The following is a 17,791-nucleotide window of genomic DNA, read 5'->3' on the forward strand; positions in this document are numbered from 1 at the left end:
TACGTTTGGCTCCCAAACGCAAGACCGGCCATCAAGAGATTAAACTGTCTAACAAGTGAGAAGATCCTAACAAGCAAGGCTTTATTTTTTTTTTTTAAAGTCAAAACAATTTTCTCCAGAACCAACTTCATTTCCTTTTTCTTCCTAAAGGTTTTAATACATCAGTCACGTCCTCTGGTTCATTATCCTTCCTCCTCCCTACCCCCTTCCTCCCTCCCACGTTTTATACACATCCCCTGCTCTTTGACATGTTCTCCTGGGAGCAATGAAGAGATACTGCTATTTTCCTCCCATGGGATATTGTTATTCAGCTAGGAAAGAAGAACCTTGATGGACTCACAGGGGAAACACTCGCAAACAAAAGAGAAAGTTTGTCAATTGATTTTTACACTGAGGGTAATCACCATTATATTTTATCTCAAAAGCTCACACAGTGATCAACTTAGAATACAATTAATGGAATATTTTCCTAACAGCAACTACTAACTGATATTAGCCAGATGTCTCATTAAAATCAGCAGTGACAAACTCTAGTTCTCTACCAGGAAAATGCACTTTTGCAATCTAATTAAATTTATTTTTGGCCATTATCTTTGTAGGATTGAAATCAAGTCAACCTGCACTAAAAGCGCTCCGAATTAATTTCATATAATGATCCCATGCAACTGTTTTGTGCCTTTAAAATCTTTCATCTTCAAAAGCTAAATAAGTGCCAAATATCTAGGAGCTTAATCCTAAAAGATAACACTTAGTGGTAAGCCCTAGGAGGAAATAAAAATTAACAGAAAGAACACTTGGTCTGGGAACCAAGTTTTGAAATGTTTTCCCCCAAGAGAAGTTAAAAAGTAAGCAGTACATACAAGGTCACTGTCATGTTTAAATATTTATTTTCACTCAATCTTTCCATATTTCTCAGGTTAATCTTTCTTGAAGATTCACCTAATTGCTTGAGCGCCTGGAAGAAAAACTATTTAAAAGATTAAGATATTTTTATTTAGAGGGTAAGACTGAATAAATACATCACAGGATAATCCACCATACACTTCGGATGCACCTGAAATACAAAGGTTGGTCTGTCAGGATCATTACATATTAATAATAGCTCTGCTTGATGTTTTTTCTTCTGTTACTATATAGAAGTTTTTTTTTTCCCCCCTCAGTAATTCGAAATCATTTACAGGCTGGAGGAGAAACTGAAATCAGATATGCTCCAATTAATACTGTGCTCTTAGATTTTGGGAACTGCACAGTTTCACTAATTCTCTCCAGCTCATCGCTAAATCTGGGCACTTCTGCCCTGACTCGCTCCATTTATTAAAAAACAGAAAACAGTTAAGGCTACTGCCTACTGAATTGCATAGTTTTCATCAAACAACCTCTAGTACAATTAATTGGCACTATCATACAAGCAGATAATTAGCGAAGAGGTTGGCAGCAAGGCCCTCTGAGAGCAAGGACAGCGATAATATCTAGAAAAATATTCTAGTGCTTGTATTATCATTTTTCATGAAGTAATAGGTTTTATTAAGAACTGACACAGCAAAATAAATATCGAAGGATGAGAAAGGGCTACCGGGGCTCAAGTCCCGCAGGTTAGCATTAGGCTAGAGAGGCTAATCTTCCTACATCTCCTCCAGTCAAAGAACAGAAAAAAGGCTCTGCTTCGTGCTGTCCCCTATGCAAAGCTGACCAGCTTTCCCACAGCCTTTACGAAATCCTCCCAAAAGTGTTAAGCAGAGCAATTTACAAGGTCAGGAATAAAGCACTGGGAAATCAGAAAGTGGCCAACTTCTATGTTGAGACGGAAAATAAACAAATACAGAATTTCAAATAGCATCTACTAAAAGGAGAGGGGGAAGAAAGAGAAAAAACAAGGTCAGACTTCAGGGAACTTCCACATCTCACTACAGAAATTAGAAATGCAGCCTTTCCTGCACAACAGGCCCTGAGGGTGTTCCGAGTCATCATCAGAGCATATGTGGTAATGAGTTGACAAAAATACTGTAGCATTGCTTTGATTCCTGTTAGCTTCTACTACCACAGAAATGCAAACAAGTTTATGGAAGCAAGCAATAGATCCCAACACTGCTAAGGCCTCTAGAGTTGCCAACCAGAAGTCTAAGCCCTTCGGTGATTAATGTTATGTTGGGTACTCTAGCTGCATAAGGCTGCAATTCCTTGTCCCACACACCTTCTACATTATTTCCCATCAGTGCTCCGCTTTTGCAAAAAAAAATTTAGCAGTAGCAACAACGCCTTCTAGGCTGTTGACCCCTATCTCTAAGAAAGAACGTCAACTGCACACTCCTTTACACAGCCTGGAAGGAACAGCACACAAACCCAACTGACAAAGCACGAACCACTCTCTTTTCTGCAATAGGGTCCACAAAACAACTGACCTATGGCATCAGCATTACCAACGACAGTACACCTAAGCTCTCCGCTTGTCTGGACTACTTACAGATGAAGCCAAATTTCTGACGGCAACACTGGTCTGAATTGAGCTTTGCCTTTGATGACAGCATTCAGAAAAGGAGAGCCAAGTTTCTTTTCACACTTTCAGGGCCAAAAAAGAGAAAGGGCTGAGAAGGGGCTGCTTTGAAACTAAGTTGTGAACTACAAAAACCTGACACATACTGGCATATAAGGATGAATTTTCAAATGGTGACTGCTGTGAAAGCTAAATTTTTTCTAAAAAAAGCTAAAATATTTTAAAATGTTTATATTAAAAATGAAAAGATCAGAGCAGCCAAATACATTTAAGTTAAAATTTTGGGAAATATAGTAGTTTTCTCTTATTATTTAAAAAAAAAAATCAGTAAAACAAAAAAACAGCTGCACACAAGGAAAAACATCAAATGTTATTTTCAAACTGCAATATGAAAGCATCTCCTCAAAAATTCCCAATATAAATAATGGACTTTTATTGTTCATTTACTGCAAGGTTAGGCAGCCTGATATGATGGATGAAACGTCAACCTCCAACTAAACTTCTACAATCCATCATAAAAAGAGTGGAAGTTTCACTCAACGTGTCAATAATCCTAAATGATAAAGTGCAAAATACTTCACAGAGGTGTGATTGTTCTTTTAAAATCTGCATTCACCACAACATTTCAGAAACACTGCTCCTTCCCTGACTCTCCCAGGAAGTCATAAAATGCAGCTGTGAATGTATACGTCAACGATAACACAAGCAGGAGCACAAAACAGAAATGAGATTTTTATAAAGGTCTCATGTTAGGGGAAATTATACTTACAAAATAAGCTACTTTACCCTACTCAAACATCAAAGACGATCAAGATTTTGTAGTGCTTTCTATCTACTTGTCAGCTCTCCAGAAGTGACCAAATAAGAAAGTTAACCAGGGCTACACTAGAGCCTGGTCTGAAATCGCAGTTGACCCTGCCTTGAGCAACAGGTCAGACCGATGACTCCCTGAAGTCTAGGCTTCCTTTACTAAGCACAAATAGGAGATTTTTGCAAGCACTACAAAATATACAGACTTCTTGTTAACAAAAACAAAGAAGCTGATGTGCCTTTACTGAATTTCGTGATAATTAACATTTTATTATGAAGTATTTGTGCCTAACTCACACTAACCAGAATGCTTTAAATTCTAAATATGGCAAAAGCTCAATTTAACTTACTCAGATATTCTTATGCATCCTGAAATACAGGAACAGTGGTGGCACAGCATGAAATACATGCATAACCATCCAAAAACAGGTATTACATTTCTTGACCTGGGTATCTAAGTTTTCAATTTTTATTGCTATTTACATTTACAATTTTGCATTATACCACATGATATTTTTATGCAAAATTTCCATCCATATCAGAAGAAGCCTGCATCTCTTTTCTATATGCATATGCAATAGCAAAATAAAACAATTTTAACAGACTGTCATTATTACAATATATTAAAAATTAGTTACCAATTGTCTCTTTGCATTTGACCTGCATGATGTGCTGTAACCTACAATTGCTAAGCACAAAGCTCCCAGCAGAACCATCACAATACACTCAACTACAAGAATTTCTCTACTACAGATCTCAAAGCTTAATATAAGCTTTTCCCAAATTTTACAAGGATATTCTTAACAGTGGGTAGAAGTGCTTATAGTTAACATTAAACGTAAACGCTTATTACTGCAATCATAAAATCTGAAAAATTAGGCCATCTTGCCTTTAATGTTAGGATGCAGCGTTAGAAACTGCGTCAACTTATTACTTCAGTCTCAAACATCAGCAGACTATCATCTGTACTTCATCCCCTCATACCTTTTTCCTTAATCATACATGTAAGAACACTTTTACAAAGTTAAAACACTCTTCCAAGTTTAACCTTCTTAGAAGTCTAAAGCTGCAATAGAAAGCACAGTATGTAAAGTACACTTTTGTGTTTTAAGAAGAATGGGACTACTGAAGGGCCAGTACACCACAGTGCCTTGTAACCACTACTTCATACCTATGATCCACTCTGAGAAACTAAGAACAAAATTAGAAAGGTTCAAACCTTTGCCAAAGCTTCTACTCTTTCCTGGCTCTGTGCATCCAGGAAACTCCTGGTCACCCTCAGTATATTTTATCTCTTGGAAAAAAAGATGTTCAGTGTTCTCATATCAACAGTTATGCTTTTAGGTCTTGCTCAGAGCAGCCCTCCAAGTTTTCCCCAGTAATCCACAAAGTCAAGCATAATATACAGACATGACAGATGATGCTTCAATGGCCTTTCAAGACCTATTTTTTCCTGGTCTGCTTCCCACTGTCCTACCTGTATGTCTTGTCAATTTAATCATAGGGTTTTTACTTTATTTTTTTAGCAATTGTTTAATCTACCAGTCTATCTGCTTATTTGCCATGGACTTGAATTGACTTAAAATAGAAAGGTCTCTTGAGTAGTTCAGACCAGGAAAAACACATACAAAGTAATTACCAGCCCCACACTGTACCTGGGACTCCATCTCCTCTTTCATGAAAGCTACTGGAATAAAATGCTCCCTGGTATGATAACAATAATATAACTGGTATATAGCCGAGTTTCCAGACACATACTTGATTTCATCTTCATAAGTCCCAAATTAATCTTCTCCTCTTCTTTAATTAAATTTTTAGACATCATCTGAACCTTGTCTTCCATCCCTCCTCTGATTGCCAGAAAGTTGATGGAAGTTGTTTAAAAATCACTCCAATTTGAGCGCTACCAATCACTATTTATTCCACAGATCAACAGAATTTGGGAGATAGCTCATTTCTTTACTGTAATACCACAGTGATGTCAAGTGAGAGAAAAGCTTCACTGTTTTTGAATTGCAAAATTACATTTGTGCTGTGGCTTATTGGTTCTCCAAGGTTTTTACAGGCTTTAAAACAAAGTAATATATTGTGACCATATTTCTATGTTTTCTCAAGTAACTTACAAACTGAGATTGTTTATCCAGATGCCACCTGCTTCCTTGGATGAGTGCTCATAGTTAGAAATAGTAAAAACATACTGTATCTCTAAAAAGGAGACAGATTTGTATAGGCTGGAATGAGAGGCATGATAGTTCCTCCAGTGAGTTTCATTCAAATTTAGGCATCTAAACCACACCATACCACACTCCTTGAAAAAATCAGTTGGAAAAATTCTAGTCTTTAACTTTCATCTTGTTTATAACCATTCCTTGTGAATTAGTTTAGAATTGTTCTTTGCCTAATAGCTCAGGAGTCTGGAGAACAGCTGTCTTGTCTCATCAGGTTTACCCTTAAAGAACTTACGGAATGTCTCCACCTCTCTATGGTCAAATTCTTCTCATTGAAGCTTCCTTGGGGGAAAAAAGTTAACGATAATATCAAAAAATACACATTTCTGCTTTATTGTTGTCTTCCCTGCTCCAAAACAAGCAATCTGTGCATCACAACTAAGCGAAATCAGAAAGGAATCCCAAGATAGGTAGCAGTCTAAACGTTTCTAATTATTCATGTTGAAATAACTCATTTGTTTTAACTTCAAACACATTTATTCTTTACATGTTATTAACTGCGTAATATCTTTATATCAGAAGCTGTCTACAACCTTGCACGAAGTTTGTTACGTGAAAATATTTGGATATACTCCTTGATGTATTTCAGTGGTGCCCAGTGACAGAACGCAAGGCAATGGGCACAAACTGAAACACAGAAAGTTCCGTCTGAATATAGTAAAAACCTTTTCACTGCAAGGGTGACTGGGCACTTGAACAGGTTGCACAAAGAGGTTGTAGCATCTCCATCCTTGTGGGTATTCGAAAACTGTCCAGACAAAGTCCTGGGCAGCCTGCTCTAGGTGATCCTCCTTGAACAGGGGAGCTGGAATAAATGATCTCCAAACGTCCCTTCCAATCTCAATCACTCAGTGATTTATGCTTCAGCAATGGAAAAACAAAATATTCAACATAAACTGCATGGGCATTTGCAGAAAGAAATAGAGGACATTTTTCCACTCATCCAAAACCAGTGTTTCTCTCTAGTTTCTCATTACTAACAGATATGGAACAACCAAGAAAAAAAAAGCATCAAAATGAACGTGCATTTATGTAAATTCAAACTGAACAATGCAAGCACAACTTTAAAGAAACATTTGAGAGATACCCCAGTACTGTTATTTCTAAAATTCAAACTGAAGAGGGTTTTTTGTTTATTTGTTTTCATCTTGCCCAGTGTTTGCTAGACAAATAATATTCAACTGAGTAAGATCACAGACCCAGATTTACTGGAGATTCTTCACTTAATTTTATGCAGCATAGTCTGTAATATCAAGACGAATAAGCTTGTGCTTGCTGTAACCAGAACCCCTCTCCAAACAAGCTCCACAGCCTTTCTAGAACACAAGCTATATATTAACTTATATACAGTAAACACAGTTAAAAATACCTGGCTATCTACTAGCAGTTTGAGAGATTCATATTCAAAAGGTATATTTGTTCCGGCCCCTTCGGTCTCAATTTCTCAAACGGTGAAGTTCATGACCTTTAACTACAGTGTTTGTCACTTAAGCTACTGTATGTTTTAATATATGACCTATCCTATATCTTTCCCTCGAGTCTCTAATTTGTAACTTTTTTTTTACTTATCTCAGAAAAGCTCTTCCGAGAATTGTAACTATTCCTATCATTTCTAAGTGTGACAGTAATAAAACATGTCTGAACAGAAAACTATTTCAGAAAATGGACTAGAGAAGAAAAAACAAGAAAAAAAATACCAGTGGTAAGACCTTTTCCCTTTCCCATCTACCGGTATTATATCATAATACTATTACTGGAGGTTTACAATCATTTGTCTTTACAAAAAATGGCTCACTTTACACCTCTGTAAAGCAGAAATGAACATTTCAAGGCAAAGGATTGATGATAAATTAAGCTTAATTAACACACTGTCTGTCACTGACCATATATAAAAAAAAAAAAAAAACTGTCTTACCGTACACCTTGTGCTGGTCGTAATTCGTAGAGTGAATTCCTCAGAGAATTCTAAATCTGGAATGGATGCAGCATTACAGTTGATACGCTATTGAAAGGAATAATAAAATTCTGTCAATAAAACTGCTAAATGAAAATTAAGATGTCTCATTGGATGAGCCTCATAGATTGTTCAGATGATCCCACAAAAATACAGCTTTTCTACGGCAGTACTAATTCAGCTCTTCAAAAACAGGGAGAAGAGACTTAAGTATGATCCAGTCATATCTGCACACTGACCAAACAGCTAAAACCTCTCCTCCCCAAAGGTTAAAAGAAACAGACACTTTGACTAATAGTGGATTTGAACTAGATATGGTAGCTCAAACTCTTCAAGATAGTTGCTCACTTTGGTAACTTGATGACAGTTGTACAAAGTCAATATTGAAGTAACTTTAATGAGCACTCATATAGGTATCTTCAGTAAAAACTAGTTTATATGGCCATAGTTTCTCAAGTTGCCACTGTTGTGGAAGCAGTCTTGGCATTCTTTGAGATACCTTGCCACCCCACACCTTTTTACCTTCCCCTGTCCTATTCCTTGCTCTTGCAGCCATATGGTGAACTACAGTCATAAACTGATGTGGGTTAAAACTGTCCTTTTTTGACTTGCCAGTTAGCTTTTTATTGGTCACAATCACAGAACAGTTGAGGTTGAAAGGGTTCTCTGAAGATCATGTAGTCCTATACGCTACCCAAAGTGGGGTCAACTAGAGCAGGTTGCTCAGGACCTCTCCACTCAGGTCTTAAACAGCGCCAAGGATGGAGACTCTACAACCCCATGTTTAAACAGAATTTCCTGAATTTCCACTTGTGCCCAGTTCCTCTTGCCCTATCACTGGGCACCACTGAGAAGACTCTGTCTTCTTTACACCCTCCAATCAGTTACTTACACATACTGGTAAGATTTCCCCTGCCGAGCCTTCTCTTCTCTAGGCTAAACTCTCCCAGCTCTCTCAGCCTCTTCTCGTATGACAGATGATCCAATCCCTTATTCATCTCCGCGGCCCTTTCTCTGGACTTCGCTCTACTATGTCCATGTCTCTCTTGCACTGGAGAGCCCAGAACTCGACCCAGCACTCCAGCTGTGGTCTCACCTGTGCTGAGTACATGGGAATCACCCTCCTTACACCTGCTGGCGATACTCTTCCTAACGCAGCCCAGGAGGCCGTTGGCCTTCTTTGCCACAATAGCACATTGCTGGCTCATGTCCACCAAAACCCCCAGGTCCTTTTCTGCAGAGCTGCTTTCCAGGTGGTCAGTCCCCATCCTGTACTGGGGCATGGGATTATCCCTCCCCAGGTACAGGACTCTGCATTTCCCTTTGATGAACTGCACAAGTTTCCTGTCTACCTGTTCTTCCAGCTTGTCAAGGTCCCTCTGAATGGCAGACACAGGCTTGTGGTGTATTAGTACATGAAGTACAAGTGCAACATAAGAGTGGGGAAAAAGCAGAGGTGGCAGAGGGCTGCTTCTCTGGCAACCACTGATTTGAAATGATCACAAAGATATGGCATCCAAGGCTGAAGTGAACACTGATAAATACTGATAGACGAAATGACCACCCACATTTCAACATTCTTATATTTCATATATATTGCCATTTTTCAAAGGTGAAGAACATTGTATTTCGTAATTGTTCAGAAAACACTTCACCATACTTTTTTTACATTAATTTTGCTAGTCTGTACTGTAATTCCAGCAAACAAGCTCATGCATTGGCTTTAGGTTTTTTTTAAGAACATGTTTTTACTGAAAACGAGTGGATATAAAACCATCAAGCGTAACAGCTATGTGAACTGCTCCATGATAACAAAATTTGCTGAAGACATATGCTAGGCAGTGTCTGCTCACAACAGTATATACTTAAAAAGAGGCATAAAGCATTAATTGATAAGTACGTATTTTACTATTACCAGTACCTTTTGCTCCTAAAATGACAATAGTTTATAGACTGCATTGGTAACAATAGCTATGATTAAATTTGCTCAGCATCTTCCAGTTTGAAGATGTTGTTTTCACGTGTTTATAAGTTTGCCTAGCATATTGATATAGCTCAACTCTTCCATGCAGCTGCTAATTTAGAGCCTACTATGTTCTTCATTGTCTCTATACCAAACTCAACTTATTCATAAGGAGTATTCAACTGGAATCAGATCATGCAAAAATAGCATACGCAGGTGAAAAAAGTGCTTATGCCTCACCAATTACACAACCAAACCTGTAGGACACCTGACAATTACAGCCTCAGTTTTTTGATCCCAGCACCTCTGTTTTTGGTGGTGTAAGTTTACCACTGTAAACTTACAAGATATAGTCCAGATTAATACACTAAGGGAGGAATTTGTCTTACCTATAAGTCTACAAAGTACATTTCAACATCTGAGTTGATCACTCTACCCTCTCCTCTTCTCAGAGGAGCAGATAGCCATAGGGCTCAAGTCACATAACCTATATTAGGTGTCCTTAAGACCTAATATTTCAAGTCCCATAACATGTATTTCATTCCACTGACTATAAAGGAAGTCTTGTTCAGAGACTAAAGCTAGTTCAGATGATAAAAATGTAAGACACTGTTAATGACAGATACCCATAAAAGTTCAGAGAAAAATTCTTTATACAGATGCACAGTTTACACAATGTGCAGGAAGCGATACTAGAAGCCAGCAAAATCTAGAGCCTGAAAAATGCTGATATTTTTGCTGAATTTTCCTGAAAAAAATTAATTTAGGATTTTTCATTATTTATGAATTTTAAAATCCTGAAGGAAAAAAAAAAAGAAAGCAGCGATGCACAAGACTACCACATTAGTTATCCAAGTTAAAGAAGAATCAGTGTCAGCACTTCTTACATTTGAATGCTTGACTTCCAACTTAATCATTACTCTTTCCTGTAATACAATTATATATAGGAAAAGCTTAAACAGTAACTTGCATCAGGACTGATTGATTTAAGACAAAACGGTACTTCATCTGTTACTGCTTCTGTGGGCACAACACAGCAAGCAGTCTCTGTGCTGGAAGAGACTGGAACTACCCTTAGAATGGTGTCAAGTTCAGTAATGAACTCAGTAAACCCATTTTCTTCTACATGGAAATAGGACAGGAATGCATCTAATTAGAAACTACATCTTGACTAAACAGGCAGTGATTCTCATTGAAGGGCAGCAATTTTACTGCCTTAATGCAGAGAAGTAACTATATGAACAACAGCTAAAATGCCATTGCGGCATAACACCTCTGAGCCAAAACTAAGCCACAGGATCTTGGCTACTGTGCTGCTGCTTATACTATCAACTCTTACATACTTCTTTAAGAATTTGGCAGATACCAGTAAATTCTTTCTGAGTAGACTGACTCCTAAAGGACAACTCATGTAATTATCACCATCATTTTCCAGGCATATTGTTTTAACTAGTACAACAGATTTTATAGACTACAACAATTTGTATTTGACAGAAAGCACAAACAAACTGGAAAAACTTGGGGAACACACAGTGTGGACAAAATTATGTTACAGAAACTAAAGGACAAGTTTATATCACTTCAAGAGTTCAAATATTTGACCACAACTTTGAAGGTAAGTAAATATGAACATTTTCCTGACTTCTAGCCTAAGAATTGTGCTGTACCATAATTTCTCCCCTGTACTTCTATCCGGGGTTGAAGAAAAACAAAGGAGAAGGGGATCAAGAAAGTATGCAGATAATCAAAAGATGAGGTCATTTTTACCTTCTTCCAAGCAAGAAAACAAAAAACTTGTCTCACAATAGTGCTTCTCTCAATGTGGTCTGAATTGTTCCTACTATTACTAACCAGAAGGTTATTTGGACTTTCAAACCAGTCAGTGTTCCGGATTTGATTTGCATCACTTACATGCTCTCGCAAATGAATCAGTATACAATGAGAAACACTGGTCACAGGGAAAACTTTGCTGCTTTTCCCTAATATGAATTGCTATGAAAAACAACACAGAACAGTAAGCATAACAATACACTCAATGATTACTGCAGAAACTACTGTTGTTATTTCAGACACAGGAGTCATTCTGTTCGATGAAGCTATGAGAAAGAAGTGCGTGATCCTTCAATGAAAGATCTTTAAAGCCAGATAACTTTACACAGAAATAGATGAGCCTTAGTGTAACTCAGTACTCTGGCTCAGGTGAAGAGGGAAGAAAAGAAAGACAGACTGTATACTCCAGAGTTTTTCTGTAATAGTTTCAATTTCAATTATGCAACTTTCCAGTTACTAAAACAGGCAAATTTAGCTTTGGATAGAAGAAAATCTAGAATAGACATGTTAGAAAAAAGTCTGAAAATGGATGACTACTTTATTAGGAGCTAAATCTTAGTAAAAAAAGCAACAAATATAAGTCTTAAAGTGCTAACACTAAGAAACTTATTGCATTTGTTTCAGTTAGAAGATGCCTAAGTTAAATACATTTTCTCTACATTAAATAACCATGTATTTTAGAAAATGAATGGAAAAATAATAAAATGAAACTTTTTAATCTTAGGAGTAAAAATTAAAGAAGCATGGTACCTTAATGACACTGGCTGCAGATATAACTGTGTTTGGATCCAGCACCTCCACAACAGCTTCTGGAATTACCGCCTTTTTCATGCAAGACATATCAAAGCCATACACATCTTCCCAGAAAACTAGCTTATCCACATGTTTATTCATATCCCCCACAGCGACTAGACTAATGGTGCATGTGTCAGGATAAACTGTAACAACAAGAAATAGATTAGTGAAATTTTGTAAATTTTGTTTTGGACATGCATAAAGATTTTTTTTTAAACTGTTTAGTATCTTAAAAGAACAAATAAAAGAATTAATTTCTGTTCTGGTTAAAGACAACGACTTTATTTTCTAGAGTTCCCCTCCTCCACAAAAGAGATTAGACACTGGAACTTAATTTCCCCACACTACTCTGGTTAACAGCATTACTGTTCACGAGGAGGTATCTCTATAGTTGAATCCCACTGCCAGGGTCATGACCAAAAACTTGCTGACAAAAATGATTTCAAACATCCTATTCTCGCTTCTATACAAGAGATAGCCCTGAAATTTATTTAATAGCTGCTTGTCAGACACCCCAAGGAGAATTCAGGTGAGGGTTCTGTAATAACAAGAAATCTTTATGAAAAGACCTTATTCCAGAAAAGGTAAGTATTCTTAGTCAAGTGTTTTGTTCGTGATTCTCATCAGCTCTGGCTGACACATACCTTATAACCTAAAAATAATTTCTGGCTACTGGAAAAGATGTCACACGCTCTTCTCCTGTGAGCATACAAACACTATGGAAGTGACCCAACAGCCAGAAGAGAACTTCCTCATGCGTTCTTCCCCACAGTTTTAGGGTGACAGATACCCTGTCTTTATGCTTGTGGTCTCCCTTCTCCAAACAGTATCTTCAGAAAGATATCTATTTACAGCTTGCTCAAACAGTAACGGGAAGACTGATATTTGCCTGCTTAACAGCTGCCTTACAAAGTTAGTTAACCTCTCGGCAATCTCTCCACTGCTGATTGGAAAAGTCACAAAGAAGAGCAGCTATGAATATGGCTGTCTACAGGCATGTAAAACAGCACGGTAGCTTACGCATTTCAATAGTAAGAAAAACTTACTTTAAGGCTTACGTTTAGCTAGGTTTCTTCCTGCAAAGGAATTTGCGCTTTTCATTTTTAGAGTTTCCAAGCTCTTAAAGCCACACACATTGAATGCTTTATCTAGCTTCAGAGCAGGATGCTTGCTACTAAGCACCTTTTTTTAATTGATACACGAATGTGGCAGTGTTAACAAAACTGAAGCGAAGTTTCTGTTTTCCTTTCAAAAACCTGGTGAACTGTAAAATTGATTTTGTCTTCAGCGCTACTTGAAGTTGTAGCTTAATAAAATGAGTATGAAGAAATCATTGGTATACCATGGTAACTCAGAAAGGTAATGTTTTTTGCCTTGTAAAATACTGAAGATAGAACTAGTAAATTGCAATTGTACCCTTTACACAGTGAGAGTATGTTTAGCCTAAAGAAATAATTTTATGATCTTAATAAAATGGAGTTTTCACTACAGAAGCTTTTTCTTTCATATAAGAGATTAATTTAAAGCAAGCATCAACCTCTACCTGTGGAATGGAAAGTCAAAGTAGCTATGATATGACTGACAACACAAAATACTAGCACACTGTCACTTTTCTCACATTCTGACTGTTTAAAACAGAGTAATAAAAAATACTGGTAAGCTTAAATTAAAATTCCCATGGTAAGCTATCATCCCCACATTGTAGATGAGAAACTCAAAGCAGCAGGCTTTTCCAGGAACAGTCTACAATTAACTCAACAGTAAAAAGGCAATTTGATGAGACTCAAAACAGGAAGGCATCCAAACTGTCCTGTTTGAAATCATTTGGTTCCAGCACACCTGACAGCTGTCAACCAACAACCATCACCCACATCCACCACCCACAAGTGAAATCAACGTCTGGTGATATTAGTATTTGCAAGCAGTTTCTGGAGCCATCAGTAAGGGACTTAAGTTTCTCAACGTTCTCATGTTGCTCTCTACTAGTTTGACAGCTGCACTACATTAGGTTTTACCTTCCAGCACGTCAAACCTTCAAGAGCCAGCACTGACTCTCCAAAAACTAAAAGGCAGCATGAAATAGGCAACAATAGCAAATGACTACATCTTTCAAAAGAATATTTTTCATGGAAATGCTCTTGCTAGCAAAGGGTGTGGGGAGAACATAGAAGAGGAGTGAAAAAAAGATCTAAGTGCCCCTAGTTATAGAATTCACAGGAACATGCTGGCAAGCTACTGGTGATGAAACTGCAAAAGGAAATGGAAAAAACAGTAAAAAGTGAAATACTATTTTATAACATTCCTTCCTTGGACTAGCCCACATTTCTGGGACGTTCTGTTAACAGAAAGAAGTTTATATGTCTCTCAGGCATGAAACACTAGACCTTTGAGCAAGACTATAATCAGTTTTTATTACATCTCTTTGTCTAAATGCCAAATTCTTTAATTGGCAGTGGAACTTATGATTGATTATATGAAGCACTTAAGAACAAGTAAAATATAAGCGCTAGTTCCCAAATTTAATCTTCATTTTTCTGTTTAGCCTATCGAAAACAGTAGCCAAAAAAAAACAAAACCAGAAAAGGCCTGTTCTGACTTCAGAAACAAATCAGATTTCCACAACCAGGACACAGGCAAAAGACGATAGCAATATATCAACTTCCCAATTTACAAACCCAACCGTGTCTAGAAACATACACTATATTGATGTCTGACTAGAAACATAAGCGTGTTGATCTAAATATCAGCCTAAACCATCTAAATACAAAAGTGTTTTGTAAATATATTTTTAAAAGTACTTAACATTGCATTTTTCATTTCACCCGTTATCCTTGATTCTCCAAAACCAAAACCCTCTGCTCTTTCCATACCACTGTGACACTTTCCAGTGCAGTCCTGACAGACTTGCTTTATTTTTGTCTGATTAAAGCTGTAACTAAATAATTATTCCTTCTCACAGGTTAAATTAACAAAATGCTGATCGGACAAAAGCACATACCCAGCAACGCTTTCACAGATTCATAGTTTTGACATCTGTGTCCTTCTCGAGTCAGTGCCCAGAAATCATCTGTCACTAGTAACAGCTCACGTGGTAAACAGAAGAAGATGGGAAATCCGTTACCCCTTAGTAATGCCTCACAAACTTCAGGACATCAAAGGGTAAGACAACAATCCTCTGGATACGTAGAAATAATTCCAATACCGTCATCGTTTTGACTTTAACAAGCAAATACAGTTACATTTTGAGCGATGCCTCCCTTACCAATGTGCACTGCACTCAAGTGTACGGAAAAACACACACTCAACCAAGTAATAGTTCTAAAGAATGAATCAGATGGGTCCTGGGCAGCCAAAATTTTATGTTCCCAAATAGAACTATTATATACTGTGCACATTACACTATGCAGTTTCGCATCATCCACTTCAGTATGCCAACAGACTAAGTCAAAGTAGCTATGATATGACTGACTGAACACAAATCTGGATATTTGGATTCTATTCCCAGCTCAATTACTGAAAGGTTTGGGCAAGTTATGGCTGCTTCTACGCTTTTCTCAGCTTTCAAACAGTCCCTGGTACGAAATAGTACAGAGTAGCTTGTGACAAAATTAATCTTTATAGCAGATTCAGGAGTTTCTCTGTTAAGTGAGACTTCACTTCAGAATGAACTTTTAGTTTTGACTCAGCAGGATTCAGACATGCCCACAATTCTACTGCTATTCATATATATACACACTTAAAAGTACCTGTCTCGCTAAACTTAGACTGATCCCTGAACAGCTTCAGCAAGAATCTCATGGACAGCCATTCACCTGCTATACAAACTGGACCAAGAGTAGTAATTGCAAGCATCTTAGCGAAACAGTGACTGTGTAATACAGCACGCTTTATGGAAGGGGGGAGGGGGCACAAAAAAAAGAAAGAAAAAAGAAAAAAGAAAAAATGCCTGAGGCGATCACAAACGGTTAAGCGTATCGCTGAGCCAGCACATCGTTTTCTCACAGAGAAAACAAGGGCAGCTCAAGCCACTAGCAAACTTACAACAGTACCAACAGATGCCAGAAAAACATGATATAGCTATGGTTGCAATTTCAATAGAGGTTAAAAAAAATTCGGCCCTTTTTAGAAGTCTTACAAGAAGTAGCTAAACATAGAACAACTCCTTATGATCTTACAGAATGGCCCTTCAATAATTATACTGGGATGTACAATTATTAACATATACCTATACAGAGCACACCACAGCTGGATTCTAGATCTGACTAGATTATTCCAACTACTGAAAACAAAAAACCTCCTATTCTATCATGTTGCTCAAGTGCTTTTCTAACTATTTTAACACAAGAACAGTAGACTCTTGCATGCATATTTAGCTTTATAGCCAAATGTTGAACAATACCATAAAAAGGCCTTTTTTCTGCTGCACTCTGTAGCTTACAAAGCTCACTGCAATCAGGGAGAAGCACTGCAGCGAGCACTGTTACACAGTCATTAATCCAATCATTAAGTCAGCGTAGTGAAACTAACTATGTGCATGGTTAGCACAAAAGAGGAAAAAAAACAGACTGATGACTACAACTGAAAAGGTCAATATGAAATACAATACTGACAGAGGAATTAAGTGAAAGGAAAGCATATGCAGAACTAGTGCAGAAAAGAGCATCACATGAGTAATAAATATTTATAGGCATTGATACACTGCTTAAGATGAAGCTATCTAAGCTACTTGAAGGATAAAACAAATTACTTCAAAGTAAAACCTTGTTCTTCTGTCACTTCCCTACCCTGCAACCACAAAGAGAAAGCATATATTCCTATGGGGACAGAACAAACATGCTGAACGATAGCAACGCAATTCCCTTAGTTATTGCATGTGGCTTCCCAGGTTTGAAAAAGCACGTCCTCCACACACACCTTCCCTTCTAGTGCAAAGCACCCTAGCCATTTTTCCTCTAATTCATCTCTTTTTACAGTAACTTACTCAAACAGTATCAGAGATTGAATGAATAAAATGTTTTCCTCTCTGTTGATAGTTTTTCCTTCCTCTTTACCTTTTTTGTCTGATTTACATATTGCTTATCCTAACCCAATGTTTTAGAACGTACAGCATTTCTAGAAAAAAGCTAGGCACAAATACTGATGTTAACTAAGCCAAAGAAATTGTGTCTAATATTCATGCATTGGTTTTCACTGTTCAGTATTTGAAAGAAAAACAAACAAAAAAAACCTGACAAAAAAGTAATGCTTTATACCATATTCCTTATATAGTACAGATAAAACATGTTGAGACAGACTGAATGAAAGCATTTGAACAAACACAACCATACTCGCATCTCTTAAGAATCAGAATGAAAAGAACTGTTGTCTATACCCAAGTTGAATTAATTCCTTAGACATATCTTCTACAATGCAAGCAACTTTACGAGAAGTTATTTGCCAGCAATAACCACAGAGTTCAAAATATTTTCCTATCAGTCCTAAAAAAATATAAAAATAAAAAATAATAAAAAACCCACAACCATGTTTTCCTCTATCTAAAGGTAAAATCCTCCCCTATATCTTGAACAATACCCATTTCCATCACTCACCAGCCAGAGAATACAAAAGACTTACCAAAATTTAAAAAATGTTAATACTTTGGAATTTGAAAGAAAGACTAGAATTCATAGTTCAGGATTTTAAGTGAAATGATCTAGAATGAGGATGAAATGCAGAAAGGA

General features: G+C 37.2%; 1 protein-coding gene across 6 annotated transcripts in view; it reads right to left on the minus strand.

Annotated features, from left to right (window-relative positions):
* The window catches only part of PRMT3 (protein arginine methyltransferase 3), an 81,275-nt gene that overhangs the window by 21,262 nt on the left and 42,222 nt on the right, over positions 1 to 17,791 (minus strand). For all 6 annotated transcript variants that reach the window (XM_068945362.1, XM_068945360.1, XM_068945359.1 and 3 more), the window contains 2 exons: positions 12,027 to 12,214; positions 7,445 to 7,531 (listed from right to left, as the gene is read on the minus strand). In XM_068945362.1, the coding sequence (XP_068801463.1) occupies positions 7,445 to 7,531; positions 12,027 to 12,214 (275 nt within the window). The remainder of the gene's footprint in view (positions 1 to 7,444; positions 7,532 to 12,026; positions 12,215 to 17,791) is intronic.

This window comes from Struthio camelus, chromosome 5 (genome assembly GCF_040807025.1).
Source record: "Struthio camelus isolate bStrCam1 chromosome 5, bStrCam1.hap1, whole genome shotgun sequence".
Taxonomy (NCBI): domain Eukaryota; kingdom Metazoa; phylum Chordata; class Aves; order Struthioniformes; family Struthionidae; genus Struthio; species Struthio camelus.